Source organism: Orcinus orca, chromosome 4 (genome assembly GCF_937001465.1).
Source record: "Orcinus orca chromosome 4, mOrcOrc1.1, whole genome shotgun sequence".
Lineage (NCBI taxonomy): Eukaryota > Metazoa > Chordata > Mammalia > Artiodactyla > Delphinidae > Orcinus > Orcinus orca.
Genome location: NC_064562.1, coordinates 88,947,451 through 88,974,762, shown reverse-complemented (window position 1 = coordinate 88,974,762; position 27,312 = coordinate 88,947,451). Strand labels below are relative to the sequence as shown.

The following is a 27,312-nucleotide window of genomic DNA, read 5'->3' as shown; positions in this document are numbered from 1 at the left end:
CTGCCCATTAAGTTTGACACTTTTCAAAATTACATAGGAATAAACCTTCAATACCAAAATCTAGTTCTTAGTAAGAACTAGGTTCAGCAAAGTCCCAGAGCTGTTGGCACATTTAGGTCCATTGGGAGACCCCAGACCAGCCCTGGTCATCTGCTATTCTGTTGGAAGTCAGATGCCCATTCCACCAGGAGTCAGAAATTCCACAGAGTAAAGAAGATGGCCTGTGTTTCCCATGGTCTTGCTGTGTCTGTTATTCTTTGAAAGGTGGCCGTGGTTTTAGGTGTGGGTTGTGGGCTTAGGGGCAAGGTGTTTATGGGGAAGGAAGGGTGTCGTGTGTGTGTGTGTGTGTGTGTGTGTGTGTGTGTGTGTGTGTGTGTGTGGACAGATATACCACATCTTTGGCCCCTGTATCATCAGTTCATCCTCTTGGTGAGGGAAACATGTGATATAAGCTCCTAGAACCAATAAATGTAAGAAGCTTTGTTTGTTTTTCATCTTCTGTAAAGTTTTAAGGTCTGTTTCCTCTATTCTGAAGACCCTTGGAGTCCCTGTCTAAAACTTTACAATATTAGGTTTTATAACAAAATTTTTAGCCGAAGTTTAAAAGCCTACCATGGATTGACCACCAGTGGTTTGGCCAGAGCATTAATAGGAACATTAGGCTCCAGACAGTCCCATAAAGCCCTTTTGCTCCTAAGATAATAACATAACAAGTAATACCTGGAGGAATTCTCAGTGTCTTCCCCAAGAAGATGGAAGCACAGACTCATGTTAGCCTCAGAGAGAGGACTGGCAGTAATCAGCCTAAGATATTTGACTGTGCGTAGTATACTCCAGCAATTCCTTTGTCTCTGTCATGTCAGGGATGCCATTGTCAAGGCATCCAGGGGTGTCAGTTCTCATCTTAAGCATTCGTTTTAATTTCCACGTATTCATTTCTTCTAGTCAGCTGTCAGGGACTCCAGTCACATTTTTAAAGCTCTCCTTATCCTTACATCCTTTTCCTATTCAGAGTATTTTTATTTTTTTCTCTGGAAGTGGTGACTAGTGTCCTATTTTTTTCTGAAAACAATAATAGCAATTCTGATATCAAAGCCTTCTAATGGGCTGTTTAAAAGCTACTCTTAATTCAGGAGGACTTAAAGTTAGGAGGATTCCATTTGAGTAGAATGGCCACAAGCAAAGAGTAATTCAGCCACTCAGCTAATTATCGTCCTGCCCACTTTAGACCTTTCTCCATCATCTATCTTGTAAACCTGCGAGGTTTTTTTTTTTTTTTTAATCTTTTATTAAACTCTCCCAGCAGCAACGTATCTATTAGTGGAATGGCAAAACTCATCTCTGAAGGGCCCAGTAAAAGCAAACTATTGGTTTCACCTACCTCTGAGGACAAAACCCAAGTTAAGAAAGAGTTTAGAACCTTTCCATCTTTTCTCTCCATAAGCAAATGCCTACTCATATATCTGAAGAACAATTCTATGAAACACCCACAGCAGAAAAGATTGTTCTCTGTTGGATTTTTATGTCCTTAACATGTCTGAGTACCACAAAATGGTATCCCTTTTTGGTGCACGAATGGGTTAGCTTCAGAACCTTACAGCAAGAAGAGAGTTTTGCAACACATTGTACGTGATGATTTAGCGGGGGGAAAAGTGCCAGTGATGTATGCACTGGTCCGTTCAGAACAATCTATGGAAATTCCATAACAGGAGAGATACCGGAAGGAACAGGACAAGCTGAAGGAAGAGTGGGAAAAGGCCCAAAAGGAGGTGGAAGAGGAAGAGCGCAGATACTATGAGGAGGTAGGAAATTCCCCGGAAGGAATTTGACCCTGAAGCCCTGATTCCTCAGAGTCTATCAGCACTTTCTCTGTCTGTGCTGTGTGTACCCATGGGGCATGTCTGATTCTCTTTACTCACAACAGAGCCCTATCAACCTTTCAAAAGAGTCCTATCCTATAGGCTGTAAAAGCTACTACTCTTCCCAGTTTAGCTTGTGGTAAGGGTGTGTTGAGTCATGGTCAAGGGGGAGAATAGAATTGTATCTCTTCTTTAGTCACAAAGGTCAGATTCTTGATTTGTCTTAGATGACATGAAAGTATCAATTTGTTTATTTGTGTCTTTGTTTGAGGCAAGCATGTTTGGTAGTAGTGAATTAATATTAATTTTTATGAGGATAATTTTGATATCAAGGCTAAGTGAATCCTTACTGCTGCATTCACTGTATGGTACTAAAGAGATTTAGAAGGGAGGAGAATTTGGTTTTGTTTGTTTCATTTTTAGATGAACAAACCAGACCACGTTTGAGAATTTGAAACTACACTTTATATATATTATCCAAAATCTGTTTATGATTAATATTGTTGTGAATTTGTTCTTCAACAATAATTTTTGTGCATAATACTTTCCCTAATAGCATTTCTAATTAGGCCTCTTGAATCACACTAATTAACTTGCAAAGACTCTGTTTTTCTAAATTAAATGCTCATTTCTAAATCATTGCCCATAGAGCATGTTATCTGATTTACATGCTTTTTAAAAGTAAGACCTTTTTTTATGCCCTGCTTGTTTACACATAATTCTGATGTTTGTCCCTAAATTTCTTTAATGACACTTTTCTCTTGACATATGATTTATCCTTTCTCCCCCTTTCATTAATTCCTGTCCTTCCCCTAGGAGCGCAAAATAATTGAGGACACTGTAGTTCCATTTACTATTTCTTCAAGTTCTGCAGACCAGCTGTCTACATCCTCCTCTGTGACTGAAGGCAGTGGGACAATGGTAAGACCATAGATTAAAAGGAATTCATGAAATAAGAAAACTAAAATAGAAGTACTAAACCACAAGACCAAGTTTTCCACCAGTTTAAATCCAGGACTAGCTGTTTCTCTAGAATCATATCAGCTACTACGTGGCCACTGTACCCCATCATACTGTCATTGCCGTGGTGAAACCCTAGAGTCAATCCCTGAGAGCAGTAAACATATTACTGAGGCCAGCCCTGCCCCCACAGGCTGGAAACCAAAGTCTCTGCACTGGTTGGCAAGACCCTGGTTAGTGATGCCACGTGCTGGAATGTCTTTCTAACTGCCCATCATTCATTCATTTAGCAGACGTATGTTTCTCTCTGCCAGACCATACATCTCTTTGCACTGGATGTTAGCAGTAGGATGCCAACAATACACTCTCACCGGCCTCCATGAAAGTTTCTTCTGAATCACTCTTAAAATTTCCCATGAATATATATATATATGTGTGTCTTCAAGGTCTGGAGAGAGTCCAGAAAGGCTGGTCAACCTCCATATCCCCCAAATAAGGTCATGGAGGTAGTGGACATTGGTCATACCAACACCTGGATAGTCTATAATCTGCATTTTAGTTTTTGATGGTATAATAACAGAATAAATTCATTTTGCAATAAACATAATATCACTTGGGTATATGTCATATTAGTCATTTCTGTAGTCAATTAATATATGCTGCAATACACTAAAATTTTTAAATTATCCAATTTTAACTTAATACAAATGAAGATTGTACAAAAGTAATTCACCAAATTTGATATTGCATGGTCACTCAGGAAGCTCAGAGTATTGCTTATCTTTGCTGTTATATACAAAGATTATCACAAAAGCCAAGTCTTTCATGTCTCTTTCATATATTGCAATGATAATTATGAAAGATTCTCTAGACTCTAAAATAAGTTATTTATGTATCATCATCAAAGGAATTCTACACTGTCCAACAATTTTTCAATATTTACCAGCCATTTTCAAATATCAAAATTTGAAGTGTATTGTTTTTTATTTCTATTTTATTTTTTTAACATCTTTATTGGAGTATAATTGCTTTACAGTGGTGTGTTAGTTTCTGCTTGTTTTTTACTTAAATTTTTAAAATTTAAATTAAAGATGAAAAATTTTTTATACAATTTTTAAAGGTTACACTACATAATCTGCATTTTGAAATAACCCACGGGCACTCAAATGCCACTTGTCCTGAAATAAGCAATCCTATGACTTTGTTTTATTCTGAAAGATGAGTTTTCTAGCCAGTTCCCTTTTATGATAACTTTTGAGAGAGATCCAGGTTACATGTTCATTTCAAATCATTGGAAGTCAGTTACTATTCAGTTAATTTTTTTTTTTTTTTTTTGCGGTACGCGGGCCTCTCACTGTTGTGGCCTCTCCCATTGTGGCGCACAGGCTCCGGACGCACAGGCTCAGCGGCCATGGCTCACGGGCCCAGCCGCTCCATGGCACGTGGGATCTTCCCGGACCGGGGCACGAACCCGTGTCCCCTGCATTGGCAGGCGGACTCTCAACCACTGCGCCACCAGGGAAGCCCTATTCAGTTAATTTGAACGACTGTACTTTAAATTGTAGTCAGTGTGATTGAGAAAGTGCTTCAGATATTCCATGGCCAAACATGAGTATTGTCCAGTGTGTTTAAAAATTATATTCAAGATTATCCTTGTTTTCCCCATTAGAATAAGATGGACTTGGAAAACTGTCGAGAGGAAGAACAAAAGACAAGACAGAAGAAACCATTCCAGGGGGATAACAGTGGCTCATTGCTTAAGACTAAGGAAGGTGACCCACTGGAGGAAAAGGGCAGGTATGAGCCGTTCCAGGCTGTCCATCCATATCCCAGGAAGGGCACCCATCACTAATGCAAATCATATTCAGCTTTGAAATTATCATTCCAATAATACATTATGCGTATATTATTGCTTGGAGACCTTCTAATGGCTCTCAAGTCAGTGTCCTTATACTATTGAATATAAATAGGTGAAACCTTTTTTGAAATGAGGGGAGACAGTATACATCACCAAAGGAGCATGTTGTCAATTCAAAGTCCCAAACCTAAATACCACTCACCTGAAATGGTTAATGTATCTGGAAGGATAGAATTTAAAATGGGGCTGTGGTGTGGTTATAGAGAACAGACTGGTGGTTGCCAAGGGGAAGGCGGTTGGGGGAGGGATGGAGTGGGAAGCTGGGGTTAGCAGATGTAAGCTATTATATAGAGAATGGATAAACAACAAGGTCCTACTGGATAGCACAGAGAACCTATGATAAACCATAATGGAAAAGAATATTTTAAAAAAGAATGTATATGTGTGTGTGTGTATATATATATACATATACATGTGTATATATATATAAAACTGAACCACTTTGCTGTAAAACAGAAATTAACACAGCATTGTGAATCAACTATACTTAAATTTTAAAATATATTAAAACTAAAAAAAAAGAAAGAAAAAAAAATATTGTATCAATACTGATTCATTAACTGTAACCAAAGTACCATACTCACAGAAAACAACAGGGGAAACTGTGTACAGGGTAGATGGGAAGTCTCTGTACTATCTTTGCAATTTTTTAAAATAACTCTAAGACTGCTCCACAGAAATAAAGTTTATTTAAAAGAAGAAAAAAAAAATGAGGCTGTGGTATCCTACTCACTGTGGACCTGAACTTTGCCATTAGTATCCTCTGACCTGTGAGAAGCCATGTTTACTCTGGGTGATAATATAAAGGATAGCCAACAAACCCGTTGGTCATGGGTAATCCCCCTACCCCATGGGTTCCGGTATGTTCCATGGGAGATCAGAACAGGATACCCAGAAACTCCTGGAGCATTCAGAGCTAGCTCAGACTGGAGCAGAATCTGGTTGTAGGTACGGACTGTAGTGAGTTTATTGATGCGACCCCATGCCTGAGACCTAAAAGGGACCTGCAGAAACCCAAGAGGCTAGCAGTGCTCTGCCACCAGCAAGTTCTTTATGATACAAATGTTGGCCTTTGGGGCTCCGATATATCAGATGTTGGAAAGTGTGCATGCACGTGTGTGTGTGCATACACACTTGGGTACACACACAGCCTCCTCAGAGGGACCCAAAGACACAAAAGGCTATCTAAGTATCATTTTCAAAGACTGGCCGATTTGAAAGGTTGGCTGGGAGCTGAGCTCTTCTGGTGGGATTTGCACTGAGAATTCTCCTATGCTCATCAGCTAGGAGACTCGGTGAATTGTAAGATATTAGAGCTTGGGACCCATGTCCAGAGCCTGCAGAGCCCTTGGAACAGCTCATCTGTTTCCAGTTAACACTATTTAAGAGACTTTCCAGTTTTTGAAATGAAAGCCACTAGTCAGGAATATTTGAAGGATGCTAATAAGCATTTTCCATGAATTACTGCTCGTTCTCCAGACAGTCCCTGTTGTCACCAGAAACCTTTAAAAAATCTCCTCCGTCTCTCCTTTCTTTGCACATAGAAGCTACTAAAGGACCAGTGAATTACCATAGGCTGCCGAAGCCCCCTGTGGCCCAAATATTTTCCACAATAAGTCCTTTCTTGTGAAAATCTGGGAGATTGCATTTAGTTCTGGCACCCCCTGAAATGCTTAGAATGAAGAATTTTGTGGACAAGGAGGTAGAGAGGACATCAGAAATGATGGTTTGTTAAACTGCTGGGTAATGAAAATGCGTAGCATTGAACAGTATTCTAAATCCATTTTAAATCTAGTTTAACATAAAAAGAATAAATATTTATTTAGCCCCATTTCTTTTTTCGTATCGTAATCGGTCCTGAGGGCTAAGATCAATAATTTTCGTTCAGTTGCTTTTATTCCTGTTCTGAAATATATTTGTTATTTTAACAGCCTAACTCAAGGAGTCTTGACTCATTCTGAGAACCCTGCATTGAAAGGAATATATCAGGACCTCCAGCTGGATACAGAAGCTGGGGCCTCACCCTGTGGGATGAACCCACAGCTAGCTCAGGGTAAGAATGGAGAAAACCAACTCCCGTGTTTCAATTATTGTAAGACCCCTTCCCCACCCCATCGTCCAGACAGATATGACCTCTGCTGGCTGCAAGCTTCTCTTCCAGCTTATGCTAAACAGCACAGTCCGGAGGCCCCATGAAATCACTGTGAGACCTCAGCAGGCATTAGCACTTTAGAGAAATGTGATTACTAAGCACTAAGGCAGCAGCTTTACTGAGCACTAAGTGTATGTTCTTTACTTGGCCTCAGATCCATCCCGGAATCAGCAGGTATCAAACCCACCAATGCACATTTTAGAAGATGTGAAGCCAAAAACCCTCCCATTGGACAAAAGCATTAATCATCAGATTGAGTCTCCGAGTGAAAGACGGAAGTGAGTAACCCAATAAGATGGGTGTGGAATTTCTTTTTTATTTTAGTTGACTAAGAATGGGGAAAAGTGAAAAAGTGTGAGATGGTTAGATGTTAGCAGCATTTTTGTGCTTTCTCTCCATTGACTGTCATTGACAAGGTAACAAATATTTATGGCAGTTTGGAACAATCTTGCTGGCAAGTAAATATTTAGTCTGAATTTGGCAACTTAAAAGAGACAAAGTATGTTTTTAACCCACAAATCTAAATATTGGAAAGAATGTGCAGGTCTGTTGTATTAGCAGTTTATTTAAGTGAGTTAAATTGTCTCAGAGCCTATGGACAAATGTTCTTTCAAGGAAAAAATGTTTCCTCTCGTCATCATTCTCTCCCCTTAACTAACTACCCCAGGCTCTGTTCTAATTTTGTAACAGTTGTGTTTTTTATAGTGATAATAGTTCGCATCATTTTTGAAACATGTCAATATAATAGGCACTGTGTTGAAGGGTTTACATATATCTTTCTCCTCTTCTTTTCATATATTAACTCACTGAACTCTCCCAATAACATTATTGGGTTATTGTTCCCATTTTACAGATGAGGAAATTGAGGCTCAGAGATATTAAATAACTTATCCAAAGTACTTGTCTGGATGAGTGGTAGAGGGATTCAGAGTAAACCTACAGTTCCATGATAAGATCATATTTGAGCCAGAGGTTCCTTGTAATCAGTTTTAAAAAGATAATATTCATTATACTTTAACCAATCATTCTACCTGGAGCCAGACTACCTGGATTCAAAATATTGACTCTGACACTTGCCTGCATGGAACTTTGACCAAGATACTTAATCTTTCTCTGTTCCAGTTTCTTCGTGTATAAAATGGGAACAATAGTAGTGCCTACTTCATAGGGTTTTGTGCCTGGCAAGTAATAAGTACTATACATTGTAGACAATGGTGTTGATAATGACAGTGATGGTGATGATGATGATAACTTGTTTTATAAGTTCATCCTTTTATCTTATTTTTCTTGTTACATTTTTTCTCAGTACACTTTTGAACCATTTCCCCCTTTTCTCTTATGTCTATCCAATTTCATTTCTCTATGTCTAGATGACATGGAGAATTAATAGAAGGTTAAAATCACATAGAAGGAGTCGTTATTTTTATTGATCATTGTGGTGATTTTCAACCATTTTTCAAGGTGATGGTCCTTATACTTTAGGATATTCCATGAAAAGCTGATATTTTGGAGAAGACAAGCTCTGTCTGAGGAGGGAGGTTTGCGGGGGCAGGGGCTCAGGGAGTTATTCTGAAAGCAGTTACAAGACAGATGGCCTCACGCTTTGTTCATGTCTATGCTGGCATTTCTCTTTTCCTTGTTCTTTTCTGTCCCTTTCTTTACCAGTGAAATTACCTTTTTTTTTTTTTTGCGTTACGCGGGCCTCTCACTGTTGTGGCCTCTCCCGTTGGGGAGCACAGGCTCCGGACGTGCAGGCTCAGCGGCCATGGCTCACGGGCCCAGCTGCTCCGCAGCATGTGGGATCCTCCCGGACTGGGGCACGAACCCGTGTCCCCTGCATCGGCAGGCGGACTCTCAACCACTGCACCACCAGAGAAGCCCCTGAAATTAACTTTTAAAATCAAGAGCCCGGAACTGACAGCTTAATCACAGGCAGGGCTCACGTGTAACCAACAGCACCCGTAAAACCATTCTGGGGGCTTCTGGCTGGGAACCATTCTGCTTTGTAGATGCCCAATCACATAGCAGTCGTTAGATGTTTTGAACATCATCCCTAATCATGTAACGAATTTATGAATAGGGGTGGAAGGCACCTCACTGAAAAATACCTCGTTTAAGCGCTGCCCTTTATTTCTGGGCTCTCTTTAAGAACTTTTCCCTACACCCCTGTTCATCTCTCCCCTCCCACCCTGTCCGTAATTTTTATATCTAACTTGGAGTGCAACTTTAACTAGCAAAGAGCCTGACCAAAATAAAGAATAGAAAACTATTCTGTCTTTCCGTTCAACAATGCCAGCCTGGTTTTGATATCAGACATCCAATGTCTGTACAGTCTGCTAGATGGAAATTTTTTTGTCCTTTGTAAAAAAAAAAAAGTGACCCCTAGGACACACTGTGGTCTTTTATTTGGTTGCCAAGGAAGTGGGGTGTTTTTTTTCCTTGTCTAAAAAGCCTTTCCTTGTGGGATTGGACTTCTCCTTACTTGACGTGATGTTTGGCTCCTTTCCCATGTTACAGGAAAAGCCCTCGCGAGAACTTCCAGGCTGGGCACTTGTCCCCGTGCTCCTCCACCCCTCCTGGCCAGTCACCAAACAGGTACAAGAGGTCAGCAAGCCTTTCTGAGGCTGCTTTGTTTGGGCTAGAGCCTGCTGAGCACATCGCAACCAAATTAGTGCTTGCCCGAGGATTGCGAGGGATTTGTCCATCCATGTCTCTTCCTACACACACACATAGGCGGGAGGAAAGAACACATCCCCATCTGCCTAAAGATTTTATCAGCCCACAGTCGAAAGAGCCAAGTGCGTGACGTTGGCACGGCTGTGGCCATAGGGCTTTAATTACATTGTGCAGAACCTGCAATCTAATAAGAAAATCCACCAGACAATTGCCGGGCTCCTAAGTCGGCGCCTTTCCCTCCAAGACGGCTCGGACCTTCTAGGCAGGATCCGCTGATGGCTCTTACAGTGAACCAGGCGGGCGCTGAGAAATGAAACTTCATCCTCCCTTTTACTCTACTCGAGCTCTCTAATGATTGCTTCTGGACATTAATTAGGCCCCATGATATTCTTAAAAGCTGCCTGAGCTCCCATTCCCTGGAGAGACAAATGACTGAGTACTCCAAGGTTTTCTTTGATTTAGAAATTTCATTTAACTACTGGATAAGAGGGAAATCCTAATAAATAGAGTTTGCTAAGGGCAACTCTTCCTTTTTTCTCTTGTCTTTCTGTTTCTTCTGTCCCTCTCTTTGCTTCCAAATGATATTGCATATTTTAAAATTTCTTGTGTAATTCCAAGAGCTTTCCCGACAGCCAGCATCATTGCAATCCGATCTTAGCTGAGGGAAAGCTGCCTTAGAGCACAGCCATCCTGTCTGAGCCAGGTGGATTGGAAACCCAATGTGAGTTCTTCATACCGGATCACAGAACTTGGTATCAGAGCAGGGATTTGATCCCACATCTGCCTGATACCTGTTAGGCTGTATCACAATTTCCTCTTCATTTTTAAACAACAACAAAAAAAATTTTAATAAGTAAAAAGAAATGCCCTAGTGGACCAATGAACCAATTATAGAAAAATTTAACACAACATTAAAACCTTAATAAAGCTAAACTTGACTGTCTTTTAGGACGTAAGAAAACATATGATAAATACATGAAATCATCTCAAGGCATTTGATCACTGTGGTTGAATAGACTACAACGCAAACTTTTTATAACAACTAACACACACACCTACACGCACACACACACACACACACACAGAATTCCATGCCACAGTGGAGGCCTATTGTATTTAATCAATCAATTGTCTGCATCTTATACCTAATTCCTACTCATTATCAGTTCAGTAATTGTTTCAGTTACGGTATAAACATTTTAAAAACTCGTGTTTTATTTATTTATTTTTTTTGCGTGAGGCTCCATATTAGTGTGTTTGACCAATGATTCTAAACGGAACATTTTATTATGACATATTTTGCAACTTAGGTCTATAAGTGGGAAGAAGCTGTGCTCTTCGTGTGGGCTTCCATTGGGTAAAGGAGCTGCAATGATCATCGAGACCCTCAATCTCTATTTTCACATCCAGTGCTTTAGGGTATGTATTCATCTCTCTTCTGCCTAAGTACAGTCTCATAATGTCTTTTGGCCTCGTTCTGTGCTGAGTGACTACCTCCTGGAAATCCTGACAGCCTTTGCTTGTGAGGGCCCCCTGACTCTAGGTTGTACAGAAGTGTGCGTGGAGTCCATCCTTCAGGATGAAACTATCACACATCCCTCTGGGATGTCGGGTTAGAGGAGGCAAAACAGATTTGTGCGACGTGTCTTTATAAAACCATTTTTCGTTGCTAAAGAGCATATACTTTAGCAGGAAGCTGAGAAAGCCACCCTGGAGGACGATGATGCTTCTCAATCTTTTAAGGCCAGATGGATTTATTTGGAATGTCACATCTTTGATGCTTCTCAAACTCTTGAGACTCAATTCAAAGATTTTGGGTCTTTGACTTAATGGAAGATTGTCAATTAAGTGGTTACAGCTAGTTGCTAACTTGTAGGTCTCCAAACGAGTATGTCTGCAGTCACAGACTGAATATCACTTCCTCGGAGAAGCTGACCTGCTTACCACACTAAGTCAAGTTGCCTTTGTTACAGGTCCTTATAGAACCTTTCGTGGTCCTTATCACTCACTATTGAATTGTTTAATTATCATCTGCTCTCTACAAGCTCCGTAAGGGCAGGCACCACGTCTGTCTGGCTCACCACTATATCCTCTGCACCCAGTGAAGATGGTATCAATAAATATTTTTAGATGAATGAATTAATAAATAACTGAAAATGAGGAGGACTAAATTCTAGTCCCAAATCTCCTGCCAACAAGCAGGTGAACGAACCACTTATGCCTGATTTATTATAATATTTACAGGTCAGACTATATCAGCATTTCCTTTTTTCACCCATGGACATGTTTCAGATAATATATAATTTTGAAGCCAAACTCTATCTCTGAAAAAGAATCATTTCTTTCTCTTTATAACCCTAACATGCTTTCTGTGTCCTTCTTGGATTTGTCCCGTTTCTCATTAGTAGCCCCCTCAGCTATAAAGTAAACTTGCATGGGTTTAAAATAACTTCTACTTTACCTATAAGCTAAGAGAAAGTGAGTGAGGTTGTCCCAAAGTTATTAATTTAATAATGTCAGTAATCACTGGAAAGCAAAACTGATGGACAAAATGCAATATGGATACTTAATTAGACTCCATTTATCAATATTCTTATTGTAAAATTGACATAGGTAATGTATATCCTAAATTGTCTGGGAATGTTTGGAGGCTATACGCTATTTTTTTTTTTTTTGGCCACGCTGTGTGTCATGTGGGATCTTAGTTCCCTGACCAGGGATCGAACCCCTGCCCCCTGCATTGGAAGCATGGAGTCTTAACCGCTGGACTGCCAGGGAAGTCCCTGGAGGCTTCATACTTTTAAAAAATTCATACTAATGCCAAGATAATATGTTCCAACACCACAGTTTATTCTCAGAAACGTTACCAGAACTCAGAATAATCAAGGTGGCAACGAGTCTTTGCAGATTCTCAGCAGATAAGGGACTTGTCTTCTTATCTGTCAAGGCCTTTATTCTCTCTAGTCACTCACTTCCTGGAGCTGACCTGATGCTTTAAGGTACATCACCGCTTAAATTTATCCCCTACCCTTCTGTGTAGATGCAGCTTGTAACATAATTTGGATGAAGCCTCCCTCTACCTGAGATGACCTTAGAGCATCAGTCTGGGGCTGGCCCTTGTTTCCTGGGCTGGGTCAAGATCCCCCTACAGTAGGCTGGCATGTTCTCTGATTCAGCCAGTACAGTGTACCCCACAGTCTCTTTCTGCTCTCAGGCTGACTTGGTATCACTGCCTTTAACGTGGAAACATAAAGTGGAATAGCTATTTCCCAGTCATTCTGGTCGGGTAGAACTTACCAACAACGCTAAAAAGCATTTGAAGATTATTCAGAGACAAGTTTTCAATATATATTTGATCATTCCTTGGCCATGTGTTTATTTAAAACCACTAGGATTTAACCTGTTTAAAATGGTTCTTCCATCTTGATTGAGAATCGGTGTGCATAGGCTTTGGGATCAACCTGATACCAGTTACCAACTTCACAACCTTGGACGAGTCAGCTAACCTCTCTGAACTGGTGTCCTTCTCTGAAAAATGCCAGGAGTTAGGATAAAATGCTAAAAGTATATTGTTGCTGGAAGTCAAGTCGTGGTGCAGCATCGAATACATAGTAGATATGCAACAAATGTGGAGGCTGGAGAAGTGATTACTGTACTATTCATGTCAACAATAACTAAACATTATAAGGAAACAATTCCTTACGCACCTTATAACCTTCTGTTCTTTCTACCCAATAGTGTGGAATTTGTAAAGGACAGCTTGGAGACGCAGTGAGTGGGACGGATGTTAGGATTCGAAATGGTCTTCTAAACTGTAATGACTGCTACATGCGATCCAGAAGTAAGTCCTGAGGGGAAATACCTTGACATGAATGAGTGCAACCATATATGCCTTTCATAGACCTAGCTTAGGAATTCAGCTACTCTCCATCAGTTCATACTCCTACACTGAAGGAAAGATACATTAGCATCCAGGTAAAAGAAATGATAATGAAATCGTCCCGTATTTACCACTTGTTTCTTACTGGAAGTTACTGCTATAACATGGACTAATTCTTTTTATCCAGAAGTGCATTAATACGCCAGCAGGTAAAAATGTAAACCAAGTTTGAGACATTGCCTGAGCTCACCATAGAGATTTCAGTGAGATGCAGGGATGCTATAAAGTCTGAAACTATCTATTTGTTGAGGCATCTCTTTAGAAGACCAGTAGCATTTGGAGGGTGTTTCACATATGAAGAAGAGCTCTCCACTGCTCATCAACTCAAGCACCAACTCCTCAATATCTACATGCCTCCATTCAGGAGTTTCATGGCATAATGTGGGCTTGTTCCCAACTAAACTGAAAATTCTTTTAGAGACAAATGGTGGGTTCTACTTCTCTGTGAACCCCTGCCCCCTCCAAAATACCTTAGTACATACTAATCAGAGAAGCCCCCTTGAGGAGCCTGCCCTCGCATCTCATGTCTGGGTCTCCTGCCACAGAAAGTTAATGTTATTTGGGGGGGACCACCAGGGGGTGCTGTTGCCCAGCTGCTGTTTATAAAATCTGAAACTAGCCAGTGGCTAGCCTCTGAATCCTTCCTCACTCTCCATCCTAAGTATAATCCTTCTGGTGCATGACCTAGACAGCAGGTAATTCTTCTATGCAAATTCGTCAGTCAAAAACTCTTTTTAAAAAAAAAATATGAGCGAAGATCTGGTATTTGAAATTCAAGAATTTTTTATTATTTCTCAAAGTAAGTGAAGTGGCATTTTTGTTGCTGTTTTTTTTGTTTGTTTGTTTTGTTTGTTTGTTTTTATGGTACGCGGGCCTCTCAGCGTTGTGGCCTCTCCCGTTGCGGAGCACAGGCTCCGGACGCGCAGGCTCAGCGGCCATGTCTCACGGGCCCAGCCGCTCTGCGTCATGTGGGATCTTCCCGGACCGGGGCACGAACCCGTGTCCCCTGCATCGGCAGGCGGACTCTCAACCACTGCGCCACCAAGGAAGCCCTGAAGTGGCATTTTTACAGTCTTTTCATGTAGGTTTCTAAATCTGCAAAACTGAAGATTTTAAGAGTGAAAATTGAAATTAAGTTGTTTTATTGCTATAGATTTTGTAAATTCAGAGAAATATATGCCTATTTTAACAAAATGATGGGAAGTAAAAATTAAACCCAGGTGGTTTTGATCTATGATAAACATTTGACTTGAGGTCAAAACGGTTCCAACTTAGAGCTGCTGCCATCAACCTGGACTATTTTATATGTATTTTATATGTATATACAAAATATTGATATTAATTTTTATACTATGTATTATACATATAAAATATGGGATAATAGTATACCATATATATACCATAAATATATATACAGGTATATACAAATATATATATACATGTATAATATATAATAATTATATTTTACTTAAACTATATTTGTATTTGTTTGTTTTGGTTTTTTGTTTGGGTTTTTTTCTTCTTTATCCCTCCCGCCCTCCCTATCCCACCCCTCTAGGTGGTCACAAAGCACCGAGCTGATCTCCCTGTGCTATGTGGCTGCTTTGCACTAGCTATCTATTTTATTTATTTATTTATTTTTTAATTTATTGGAGTATAGTTGATTTACAATGTTGTGTTAGTTTCAGGTGTACAGCAAAGTGAATCAGTTATAGATATACATGTACCCAACATTTTTGGCAAATTAAGAAAAATGATAATGTTAGGAGAAATTGGGAGCTTCCTCTTTTTCTTTTTTTTTTTTTACTTTTGAAGAAGAATATTCTTTGATTTTCTCTTCTTGTGCCAATGCTCTTCTCTTTATTTAATTTTGAATTTTATTTTATTTATTTTTTTATACAGAACATTCTTATTAGTCATTAAAAAGGAAAACTAAACCCTTTTGTCTTAGGATTCAAAGTGATTTTTTTCCTATCATCTAACATAAATTGGAGTTTTCCCTGCAACCTCAATGACCTGCTGAATGTGAGTCATGGAACCAGAAGAGGGCGCTGTTAGGTTGATGGCCTCTTGAACCAGATTTGAAAAGTGCTGTAAATCTGAATTTCTTTCATAATTTGAAGTGCTTGAAGAATGCCAGCAGAGAACAAACCTGAACTCACCTCTGGATAACAGTGACCTGCTTTCATCCAGATTTTCATTTTAATTGAGAAGCTGGGTGTTTCGTTGTCATTTCTTTGGAAATTAGCTTTTCAGATCTAGGCCAGCAATTTTTCTGTTGTGTATACAAATATAAAGGCCACTAACTGCTTTTGATTCCAAATCTAAAGACAAGAACCATAAAGTTCCTGTAATTGTCCTGTAAGATGAAAAATAAGGTGATTGGAGGTAGATTAAATATATGATTTTTTCTTTAATGTTTTTGATGCGATATTTTACTAGGATGTTTTTTAGAATACTAAGGTACTAAGAAGAAAGCAAAAAGGCTCATTATCTCTCTGTCTAGATAACCAATATCAATATTCAAAAGAATAAATAAATAGAAGTTATAAGTAGTAAAAGGTTAGAAAAATTAGATTGTTTAGAAAGATACCAAATTAAAAGTGAACCTCTTCAACCTTAACCACGTAATCACTTTCTAATAAGTTCTTGGGGAGAGGGGCAGAATGTATGTTTGTATACACGCACATGCATGCGCACACACACACACACACACAGATGCATATGTGTGTGACACATCTACCTGTATTGGTTCTTATTTCACAAAGGTAATGACATAGCCACAGTGGTACTTAGTTTTTGTTGCTGTTGTTTTTCACCTAATGATATATCTTGGGAATTTTTCCATATAGCATTTTCTTTCTCCTCATTCTTTTTAATGGCTCTTTAATAGCTGCATACAATCCCATTGTGTGGACTTAACCATAATTTAAAACTAATGCTCTATGAATGAGTGCTCCAGTTATTTCTAGTTTTTTATTATTATTTTTTAAATGCTCCAGTGAACATCCTTGTATGTATGTCTTGATGAACATTTGAAAGCATTTTCACAGGGTAGCTTCTGAGCAGTGGTACTGCTGAATAAAAAGGCATGTGCTTTTTAAATTTTCAGGCAACTTGCCTAATTATCTTCCAGAAAAGTGTATGCTCCCTGCAAAGTATATAAGAGAGCCTCTTTCTCTCTCCATGCCTATGTCAGCTCTGGATATCATCAAACTTTTAAAATTTCCACTCTGCTAAGTGGGGAGGAAAAAAAAACAGAAAAAAAAACCTCTTTGCTTTGATCCGTAGTCTTTAACTATAAATGAGTTTAAACATCTTTTCATATGTTTGTTCACCATTTATATTTCTTTTTCTATTGACATTTATATTTCTTTATCTTTTGCCCATTGTTCTATTGGCAGTTGATTTTTACGAGTTCTTTGTAAATTAAGGAAAATTTCCCTTTATTTTATATTTGCTGCTTTGGGCAGTTATCATTGGTCTTTCTACTTTGTGATTTTTTTTTCATAGAAAAGGTTTTCATTTTAAATAGTTAAACATATCTCTTTTTTTCCTTTTTGGATTCGGGGTTTTGTGTCCTCCTTAGAAAAACTCTCACTATTCCAAGGGTATAAATAAATTGAGCTGAGATTTCTCCTAGAATTATTTTCTGGGTTTTTTTGGCATGTAAACATGTGATAATCAGAAATGTATTTGGGGACAAGAAATAAGATAAATAGTAGCTTTATTTTTTTTCCAATTAGCCAATTGTATGTCTATAACTTAATGAATAATCCCATTTTTTCTTGTTAATTTGAAATACCAGCTTTCTCTTAAACTAAGTTCCCATATATATTTGGGTCTTCTTCTGGATATTTTATTATGTTTTATTAACCTATTCTCTAGTATCAGTTTTAATTATTATAGCTTCATATTATGTTTCAATATTGAAGCAGAGAATGCCTACCTTCTCTCCAATTATTTTTTCCGAGTTTTCCTAACTCTCATGTTTATTTTTCCAGATAAATGTTAATATCATTTTAGGCTAAACTTTAATTAAGTCAACACATGACAGGGAGAATGACCAGTACATCTGAGAATACTGCTCATTTTTCTTGGTGTCATAAGGAAAAACTATATCTTCAGAGTGAATAGATGGAAAGGCTAATAATTGGCTAGAGAAATACACTTGAATCGGTTGAATATACCCCAAATGCATAAAAGAGTCAGAATGGGAAAAATGGCTAAAATTGTTTTTTTCTTTTTTTTTTTTCTTTTGATCTAAGTTGAGAAGAGGGGAGATGGATAGATGTGAGGGGTGGTTTACATCATAAGCATTCTAAGTGAAACAAAATAATTTCATTGTGTAGAATAATAAAACCTGAATATATAAGCCTATTTTCTTTAAGTAAGTAGCCACGTTTAAATGAAATTTTTCTCTTGGAGGGGAAAAGAGCATAGCGGCATATTAAAATGCAATTCCTAAAAGCAATGTAAACCGTTTTTAAGTTCGTATGTAAATGGGAATAGAAGTGCAAAACAAATTACCTGTCATGGATCAAGCCATCACATGTTTAACTGGTACCATTTGTGCTTGGGTGTTAGATGACCACGTCTTTGTGTCTGTTCCATCATTCACTCTTGTGAGATGCATTTAACGCAAAATCCCTGGGGTCTTTTCCAGTGTTGCGATTGCCTCATCACAACTCTAGTGCCTAAAATGAAGGAGATACTTTGTGAAGGTTTCAGCAGGAACTATGGGACCCAAACCATCCTTCCTAGATAGGTTTGCCAGATAAAATACAAGATGCCCAGTTAAATGTTTTTGAATTTCAGATAACAGTGAATTTTTTTTAGTATGTGTGTCCCAAACATCACCTGCTCAGGATGTAGCACAAGTATATCCCAAATATCCCATGGGATGTATACTAAAAAATGTATCTGTTGTTTATCTAAAATTCAAATTTTGTTGGGTGTTCTGTATTTTATTTGCTAGATCTAACAATCCTTATATCTAGATCATATGTCAAATTCCTCCTCTTGCAATGTATTTATTCTTAGAGAAACCACAACCTAGAGAAACTGAAAGAAGAGAGATTATTTTCTTGCTTATTTGCCCCAGAAGACAAGGTAGAAAACTTGGTGGAGATCATTTGGTTTAGGGTGAAATCCAGAGGACTGAATTCAACCAAACTTGACAGGGCACATGAATCACCTTGTTCAGTTCTGGGACGGGGCTCGAAAGTCTGCATTTCTAACAAGCTCCAGGTGATGCCAGTATGGCTGGTCCCTGGACCACACTTTGAGTAGCATAGTGGGACAAGTTTCCCCTCCCTGGAGGGAAGAGACTTCGGCAAAGGGCATTGCTAATTTTGGAAATGTTTGAACATCTGAAGCCAGAATGGTTGACTACTTTAACCAAATGTTGCTCTGTGTTCTTTGTCCCAGGTGCTGGCCAACCCACAACATTGTGACGTGGTTTTCGAGCTTCCGGATCACTCACCATTTCCTTACTGAGGGTGTCCCCTGGCAATCGTTTAACAAAACCCTAAGTGCAGGGGCTCTTCAGCATTCATCTAATTTCTGAAAGGCTATTCTAAAAGATGGTATCTGTTCTTTTGTAGCACAGTGTTTGTGTTTTTCCTGCTTTCCTTTTTTTTTTTTTTTTTGGCATTTGCACAGTATATACAAAAGAATATTGAATTGTAACGATATTGAATAGTTCCAAAAAAAGGTCTTAGCATGGTCAAACAGGCTTACAGTTTAAAATGTGTTATTCTCTTCTTTGGGAGTTAATGAGATAAATGATGCAATAAACCTGGGTTTTTTTTTAGCATTTCTAGGAATTAAAAACTTTGTGTTTACAGAATTGAGCTGCAGAAAATGCAGGACATGCCAATTTGAGACATGTGGTCTTCTGAGACAGGAGCATACAATTAATGCATTTCAGAAACTAAAAATCAGACCATCTAGCTCTGAGCTATAACTTGTTTTTAATGCAAAGATGCTAGTCTGATAATATATACTGTAATCCTGAAACATTTGTGTTACTTACTTTTTGAGGTGGAAGTCATACCAATAAATTATTGCACCGTTAGTGTTAGATTCTGTGTCCTTTGGAAGTTATGCCATTGCTGTAGGCTGACCCATCACATAGAGAGAACCCTTGCTATACGGGCTAGGCTTACACTCTGGGACATTGCCCAAGGGTAGGAAGAAACCAGAGGGACATAATTGAGTCATCATTTCCAAAGTTATTAGCAAAATCTGTGAGGAAGTTTAATCTTCCAAAGAGTGGTGGGTCAATGATAGCCAGGAGGGCTTTGTTGCTTGCTTCTCTTCAGGCTCTAGATTCAATAAGAGGCTCAGTGTGGGACATATGGAAGCTCTCACTGAGATCAGCCCATCATTAGGTGTGACCGCCACTCACCCTTGCCTGCAAGTTCTCCTTGGGGGTCTGAAGCCCAGGTGGCTAAAGTAAAGCATTAAGTCCATCTTAATAGAATCTGAATGACATATGATGTGAGAAGCCACTAGCATGTGATCGACAAGAACCTACTGTTCACATCGTGCCCTGTCCACCCTCCTGGATACCTACCTGCTCTCCTCACGCCCTACATCACCAACTCTCTTTACTACCAAGAATACTGGACCTTGCTCATGGAGAAGTTTAGCGAGAAACTCTTGCGGAGAGCTGGTTTATTTTTTGCCCTGTGTGATGAATTTCATCTGGCCAAGAAAGGAATCAAGTTACTAAAAAGCATCACATTTTAGATCTCCAGGCTGTTTTCTTTAAGACTGGGGAAAAGGGGACTATTTATTCTGCCTTAAAATGATGGCAAATAAGTGATGATGACAGATGACATTTTGTGAATGTAGACTCCGGATATACTCCTAATAGGTTAATGTAGTCATAAAAAGAAATCAAGTAGATGTTTTTCTGTTATGTAAGCAATAATTTTTTTTTCTGTGTCTTATTGAATATGACTAGCAATTATTTATTTACATGCTAGACGGTTCTCTGCATGCGGGTTCCATGTAAGTACAGAAATTTCCTCAGCCACTGGAGGTATCTTGACCATTTTGTCATTTGGATGAGCTGTTGTTAGATTGAAATTTACACATCATCTCATTTAAAATTGTGCCTTAGAAAATGCAAAGCTGTTACACATAGTCAGTGATGAATTAAGGATGCAGTACATTGAAGAGAGATGGAGTCCCCTCCAAGTTCTCAAGACTTCTCGTGGAGGCGTTCGCTGTTTTACGGGAGGAAAAAAATTTAAAAAAAGAAAAAGAAAAATAGAAAAACTAAAAAAAAGAACGTTTTGAACATGTACAGATTAAGTCCAATATTTTGATTAACCACCTGCATGTTTTATTAAATATTTTGATAATGTGGATGTTTACACTTTGCATGATCCTAGCAGAGTACTTTACCACCAGTAATGCACAAACATGTACAATATGATTCTTCATAACCGATTTTTCTAGAATACTTTTTACATGTGGAACTCCATCTGTTCTGTAAGGATTCTATGAATATTGCACATTCTCTTCTGGTTTCACAAACTCATTTATACATATTTCTTAGTGAGACTCATTGTACATTGTATTGAAGCTAGAATCAAGAAAACTAAAGCCCCATCTCCAACTGCGAAATGTGCTTTTCCATAAAGAACAATAGTCACCAGCACAGAATAATCTCCAACATTTTCTAAATTCTAATTGCCAACTGTTTCTATTTATATTTGATTTATATTTCATTTGGAGTCTGTTACATGGCAGCTCGGGCAGACTAGATCTTGTTTTTTCCAATGCAGCATAATGAGTATGATCTATTTCTTTTCAAATAATCTTTGAGATCCCAGGAAAAAAAAAAAAAAGTGCTCTGCTCTGTTGAGCTACAATGTAAATGTGTTTGTTTAAAAAACAGATGAGGCAAGTGAGTGATTTATTGTTCCTGAGGCAGTATATCTTTTTTTTTTTCTTATACTTCAAAAGCTTGTCCCTTCTCTTTCTTAAGGAAAAAAATGGGTAACTCTTTGTTTTTCACTTGCAAACTTTCATGACATGTGTTCATTCTTTCCGTGTAGTGTTACTAATGCAATACATATTATAGTTATCTATACACAGTGTAAGACTTAACAGGCTGAAATGATCCACCTCATATGTGAGTCCGTCCAAAAGATGTTACTGTTCTGGGTGGGCCAATGTTCTATATCAGTTACACTAACCTTCATTTAAAATATTTATTCTAAAATGCCTCTGAGAAATAGTAAAAAATAAACATAAAAAAGTTGTCTAAAATGCAACAGCTTTTATAGTAAATGTACATTTATAAATAAAATACTCAAATCAACTTTGTATTTCATTGATTTTTTTTGAGGGGTGGGGGGGCCAGTTTTCTTACTTGGGGAAGAGAGAATCAGGCTGTCTCTCTCTTGCAGCTTTTGGTCCAGAGTTACAGGGTCAATTGATGGCAATGATGCATATTTGCATATGTATATTGATGCATCTTGAGGTCAGCTATTTAAGGCAAATCAAACTTACCAGCTGACTGTAGGAGTCGCCAAGGAATTGCCTGCCACTGAAGGATTCAAACTCCTTGAGATGAGAATCACAATAACCAGGAGAGACCATGCAAATACCAGAGGAAATTGTCTAAAACAACCAAATGATGGTTTACTTCCAGTACTGGCTAGAGAAAACCACGTCAAACCCTTTAAAGCCGCTGTATTCTGCCGCTTTTTCCAGTGCTGACCCAATGCTCCCTCTCACTGTATACATACAGTCTGTTCACTGAGGACCTTTCTCTCCATTGTTGAATCTGGGAATATCCTTTGAAAAGGTGGCATCCTGCTGATACTGTATCAGCAAAATACACATGTATCTTGCCTGGCACTGTGTCTCAAATTTGTAGGTGGTCGCAATAGCAATCAAATTCCTTGAAAGTTTCCATCATTTTAAGACGCAATATTCTAATTGCTACTGCAAGTTGTATTCTGCTTCTTTTTTTGCAAAGTTTGGTATGCAGTTAGTAGTTGCTGCTGTTTCCATATAAAAGTGAATTCTTTGCCTTTTGTAAGAGAATTTTAGCAACTATTGGAGTAATTTAATATATCCATTGTTATTTAAGTGAAAGTTTATTCAACTACAATGCATTTCAAAACAAAGAAAAGATTGTTATTCTAACATGTTATCTATGCAGAATGTCTTTATTAAAAGAAGAACATTTTACCTGGGATAATGTTGAACTAGCTTTTCTTCCATTGACTTTCTTCAAGACCTAAGGACTCCTTTTTAAGGTCTGAATCTGGACCACAAAGGATCTCTCCCCATCCTTTGGCATTATCTAAGTCAGGGGTTACAAACTCAAATGACTGGAGGGACCAGCTAGGTATTGTAAATGAGGACCAGAAGAGGACAGTATTAAGAGAGTGGTATAGACTATGGCAAACTGAAAAAAGAACAGTTTTGTCTAACAAATGAACATATCTACGAAACAGAAACAGATTCACAGACGTAGAGAACAGACTTGTGGTTGCCAAGGGGGAGGAGGGGTGGGAGAGAGAAGGATTGGGAGTTTGGGATTAGCAGATGCAAACTAGTATATATAGGATGGATAAACAACAAGGTCCTACTGGATAGCACAGGGAACTATATTCAGTATCCTGTGATGAACCGTAATGGAAAAGAATATATATGTATAACTGAGTCAATTTGCTGTACAGCAGAAATTAACACAATACTGTAAATCAACTATACTTCAATAAAATTTTAAATAATAATAATAAACATTGGCACTGGTGCACAGCAAAAAAAAAAAAAAAAAAAAAAAGCAATCCTGTCTAAAGAAGGAGGCAGCTACCCATCTCTAACCAATTGTTTTCATACAAAATCCCCAGCTTTTTAAATATTGACAATTCAAAGCATTTTCCAGCACAGTGCCAACCAAAATTGTGAGGCTCCACAAAATATACCCACAAGTCCAATTTTGTTCTCAGGCCACAACCTGTAACTAAATCTCTTTTCTATCAGCTGCTACTAACTTGCTGTGAGTCCTTTCATTTGACAAATACGTCAAGATTTGCCATCCAAATTTTTGCTTTTGGAGTGTCTTGGGTCATTCAGAGAAAGAAGCTGATAAAGCCATTAATCAGCAGGTGGTATCGCTACAATTCATGACACTTTTCAGCATTATTTGTGTATTGTCATCAAAAATTGCTCTTTCACAAGCACCCACGTTCAGCATTTTGCAGAACCATGCCCTTCCCCTTCCTTCTTTCTTCTGAATGACTCAAAAGGACAGAAAAGTGTGTAAATATACAAGCCAGAATCTTTTCTGAACTTGTTTAGCGCCATTTTATCAAGTGTACTTTTGCAAGCATTGTTTTATTTGTCAAAAAGCATTTCTGGCACATGAGAAGATAAATGTATGCCTCCGCATTTTATAGATGATGAATAGAGGTATACGAGGAATAAGTGACTTATTCTGAATGAGTGTAAGATTTTACATAACTGTGTATTTCAACTGGCTCCAGCCAGGAGGGATTAGGTGAAGCTCACCTTCAACTGTGCCTGGTCCTCATGTCTGGGACCCCACATGAGACCAACTAGAAGGACCCCTGAGCATAGCTGGACTTCGCAGGATTTAATCCGCACTCAAACGGAGACTAGAACACTCTTTTTATAGTAAACTTACAAAATACTCCAATAGACTTATTATCCCATTTTTACCCCTTTGGCGTGACCTTGGACACTTGGTTTTGGCTGGAGAGGAGGCCGAGGAGTGTCTCCACAACATGCACACCTCTGGCCAGAGCCACAGGGACCTCTCTCCCGACACACACCACCTGCAAAGCCTTCCCCGCCCAACCCCAAGTCTGGTCTCCAGAACTGGGGAATACCAGTTCTGCCTGATAGATAACCCAACTTTTGTGTTGCTAAACTGGTCCTCCACTTTCTCAAACTCAACAGCCAAGGCCTGAACAAAGGAAATGTCCCTCTCTAACCACTCTGTTGTGGAGAAGACACTGAGGGTCCAGCTCATTGATTCCTATAGTACAGTAGCATTTCACCACAAACGAATTCGTTCATACAGGAATCAAGGCGTTTCACTTTTTCAGCAGGAATAATGACATTGTCCATGAAAGCCTGTTTTCCTCATGGTCCACCAAGGAGAGAGAGAATAATCATAACCAAAACCTGTTGGTTTAGAAAATACCTTGGCTGGGGAGTTCCCCTACAGTCCAGTGGTTAAAATGTGACACTTTCATTGCTGTGGGCCCGGGTTCGATCCCTGGCCAGGGAATTAAGAAAAAAAAAAAAGGGCTTCCCTGGTGGCACAGTGGTTAAGAATCCGCCTGCCAATGCAGGAGACATGGGTTCAAGCCCTGGTCCGGGAAGATCCCACATGCCGCGGAGCAACTGGGCCCCTGCGCCACAACTGCTGAGCCTGCACTCTAGAGCCCATGAGCCACAATTACTGAGCCCACGTGCCACAACTACTGAAGCCCGTGCACCTAGAGCCCATGCTCTGCAACAAGAGAAGCCACCACAATGAGAAGCCTGCGCACCGCAACGAAAAGTAGCCCCCGCTTGCCACAACTAGAGAAAGCCCATGTGCAGCAACAAAGACCCAGTACAGCCAAAAATAAATAAATAAAATAAATAAATTTAAAAAAAAAAAAAAGAAGAAGAAGTAAAGAAAATACCTTGGCTGAAAGTGACTGAAGTATAACTATAGGAAGCCCCTGTCAAACATCATGTCAAGCGCTACACCCTCACTCTCAATGGTACAATATTAATGACTGTCCCAAGCTCTGACCTTGGAACATTCAACAGTTCCTCCTGAATTCATGAAAAGTTGTGATGAAAGTATTTCACGTTTTCTAACACTTTGAAAATTGAGAAGCTGCGCCTTGTTTATATACTAACACTCTGGGAAACAAGTGAAATATTTGATTAGAGAAATGGAGAATGCCTATTCTGAGATGATCCAAGAAAGTTTGAAAAGAACAAAGGAATTTGCCTTACCAAATGGTAAACTTTACTAGAAAGAGAACAATAAACAAAGTAGGTATCTTGGGCAAGAATGGATAAACTAATTATAATTAACACAACAAAGTATATGGCCCAGAAACAGACCCAAGTAAACATAAAAATGTTAGTGCATAATAATGACAACACAAATCAGTGGATAAAGGAGAGACAGTTGATTAATGTCATCTCTTTATCACAAAATTAATTCCAGATGAGTTAATTTTTGTCAAGTGTGAAAAACACAAACAGGAAAAGGAAGAATTAGGATTTAAATATGCTTAAAAACGTACTCAATAAAGAGAATTTTAAGCCAAATTTACAAGTAATAAGAAACTAGGGGAAATAGTCTCAACAAACATGACAAAGGGTTAATATCCTTAACATATGAAGTCCTTTACAAATCAATAGAAAATGAGCAAAAGGACATTAAAAAGCTGACAAAAAAAATATAAATGGCCAATAAACATGAAAAAAAGTTCAGCCTTACTTGTGATCAAAGAAATGCAAATTTTAAAAGTAAGATAAGGCTATCTCTACCCCCCAAAAAATAGAAAGTCCTCAATTATATTAAGAATTTAAAAACTTCTATATCGCAAAAAGAAAGTTTTTTTGTTTTGTTTTGTTTTTTTGCGGTACGCGGGTCTCTCACTGCTGTGGCCTCTCCCGTTGCAGAGCACAGGCTCCGGACGCGCAGGCTCAGCGGCCATGGCTCACGGCCTCAGCCGCTCCGCGGCATGTGGGATCTTCCCGGACCAGGGCACGAACCCGTGTCCCCTGCATCGGCAGGCGGACTCTCAACCACTGTGCCACCAGGGAAGCCCCAAGAAAGTTTTTAATAAAGCTACAAACCAAGAGAAGTTCTTTGTCACACATACAGCCAACAATTAGCATACAAACTATATAAAGAACTGCAAAATATCAATAAGAACAGGTCAATAGAAAAATGGACAAAAGACATGAAAAGGCACTTCACAGAAAACATAACAAAAAATATATATATATTCAATTTTATTAGGAATGAAATGCAAATTAAAAACATTATGAAATGCCATCATATACCCGTGAGATTGATAAAAATTTAAACTTTAATGATATCAAGCGTCAGTGAGGATGGAGAATGGGAACTCACACACTGCTAATGAGAATGTATATTGGTAAACAACTGTGCATTATCTAGTGAAGTTGATGAAGCTCATACCCCTTGATGGAGCAATTTCACTTCTAGAACATAAACACCTTAGCCTAAACTCTAGAGAAGCTCAAGAAACTCTCACAGATGTCCATGGGACAGGTTCAAGGATGTCCCTCACAGCGCTGCTTTATATAAATCACGGTACTCCGTTTTAGCAGTGAAAAATGAGTGAGCCACGGAGGGCACAGATACACTTGGATGAATCTCGGAAAACATAACATTTGGTTAAAATTGCAAGACACCAGAGATTACATACAGTATGATACCCATTGATATGAAGTCCAAAGGCAGTAGAAAACTAAGCATTATAGTCTCTGTGGGTACATAATATGTGGTAAAAGAGCAAAGCAAAGCAAAGAAATAATATAAACAAAATTGAGGATTTGTGGTTAAAGGAGGGGAATGTTGTCAGGGAGGGCACACCGGAAGTATCAACTTGATTGCCTTTTTATTTTCTATCATCCACTCATAAGTTCTGTTTTGTTGAGTACCTTCAGCCTTACCAGATATTGCCAAACTGCTTTCAAAGGTGATTGTTCCAAGTAGCCTGACAACAGTGTGTGGAAGATCCTATTTCCCCCATCACACCCA

At 38.8% G+C, this 27,312-nt stretch overlaps 1 protein-coding gene across 11 annotated transcripts in view; it reads left to right on the top strand.

Moving 5' to 3' along the window:
• LIMCH1 (LIM and calponin homology domains 1) overlaps positions 1 to 21,846 on the top strand; it is a 341,447-nt gene extending 319,601 nt beyond the window's left edge. For 5 of the 11 annotated variants that reach the window (XM_033425522.2, XM_049709562.1, XM_033425520.2 and 2 more), the window contains 9 exons: positions 1,710 to 1,802; positions 2,676 to 2,780; positions 4,489 to 4,616; positions 6,669 to 6,790; positions 7,044 to 7,167; positions 9,407 to 9,484; positions 10,876 to 10,984; positions 13,304 to 13,406; positions 18,936 to 21,846. In XM_033425522.2, coding sequence (XP_033281413.2) covers positions 1,710 to 1,802; positions 2,676 to 2,780; positions 4,489 to 4,616; positions 6,669 to 6,790; positions 7,044 to 7,167; positions 9,407 to 9,484; positions 10,876 to 10,984; positions 13,304 to 13,406; positions 18,936 to 18,961 — 888 coding nt within the window. In that variant the 3' untranslated portion in view covers positions 18,962 to 21,846. Of the gene's footprint in view, positions 1 to 1,709; positions 1,803 to 2,675; positions 2,781 to 4,488; positions 4,617 to 6,668; positions 6,791 to 7,043; positions 7,168 to 9,406; positions 9,494 to 10,875; positions 10,985 to 13,303; positions 13,407 to 18,935 lie in introns of all 11 variants that reach the window. The other 6 variants (XM_033425525.2, XM_004268318.3, XM_004268321.3 and 3 more) reach the window with 2 other exon arrangements.
• The last annotated feature ends 5,466 nt before the right edge of the window (positions 21,847 to 27,312 follow it).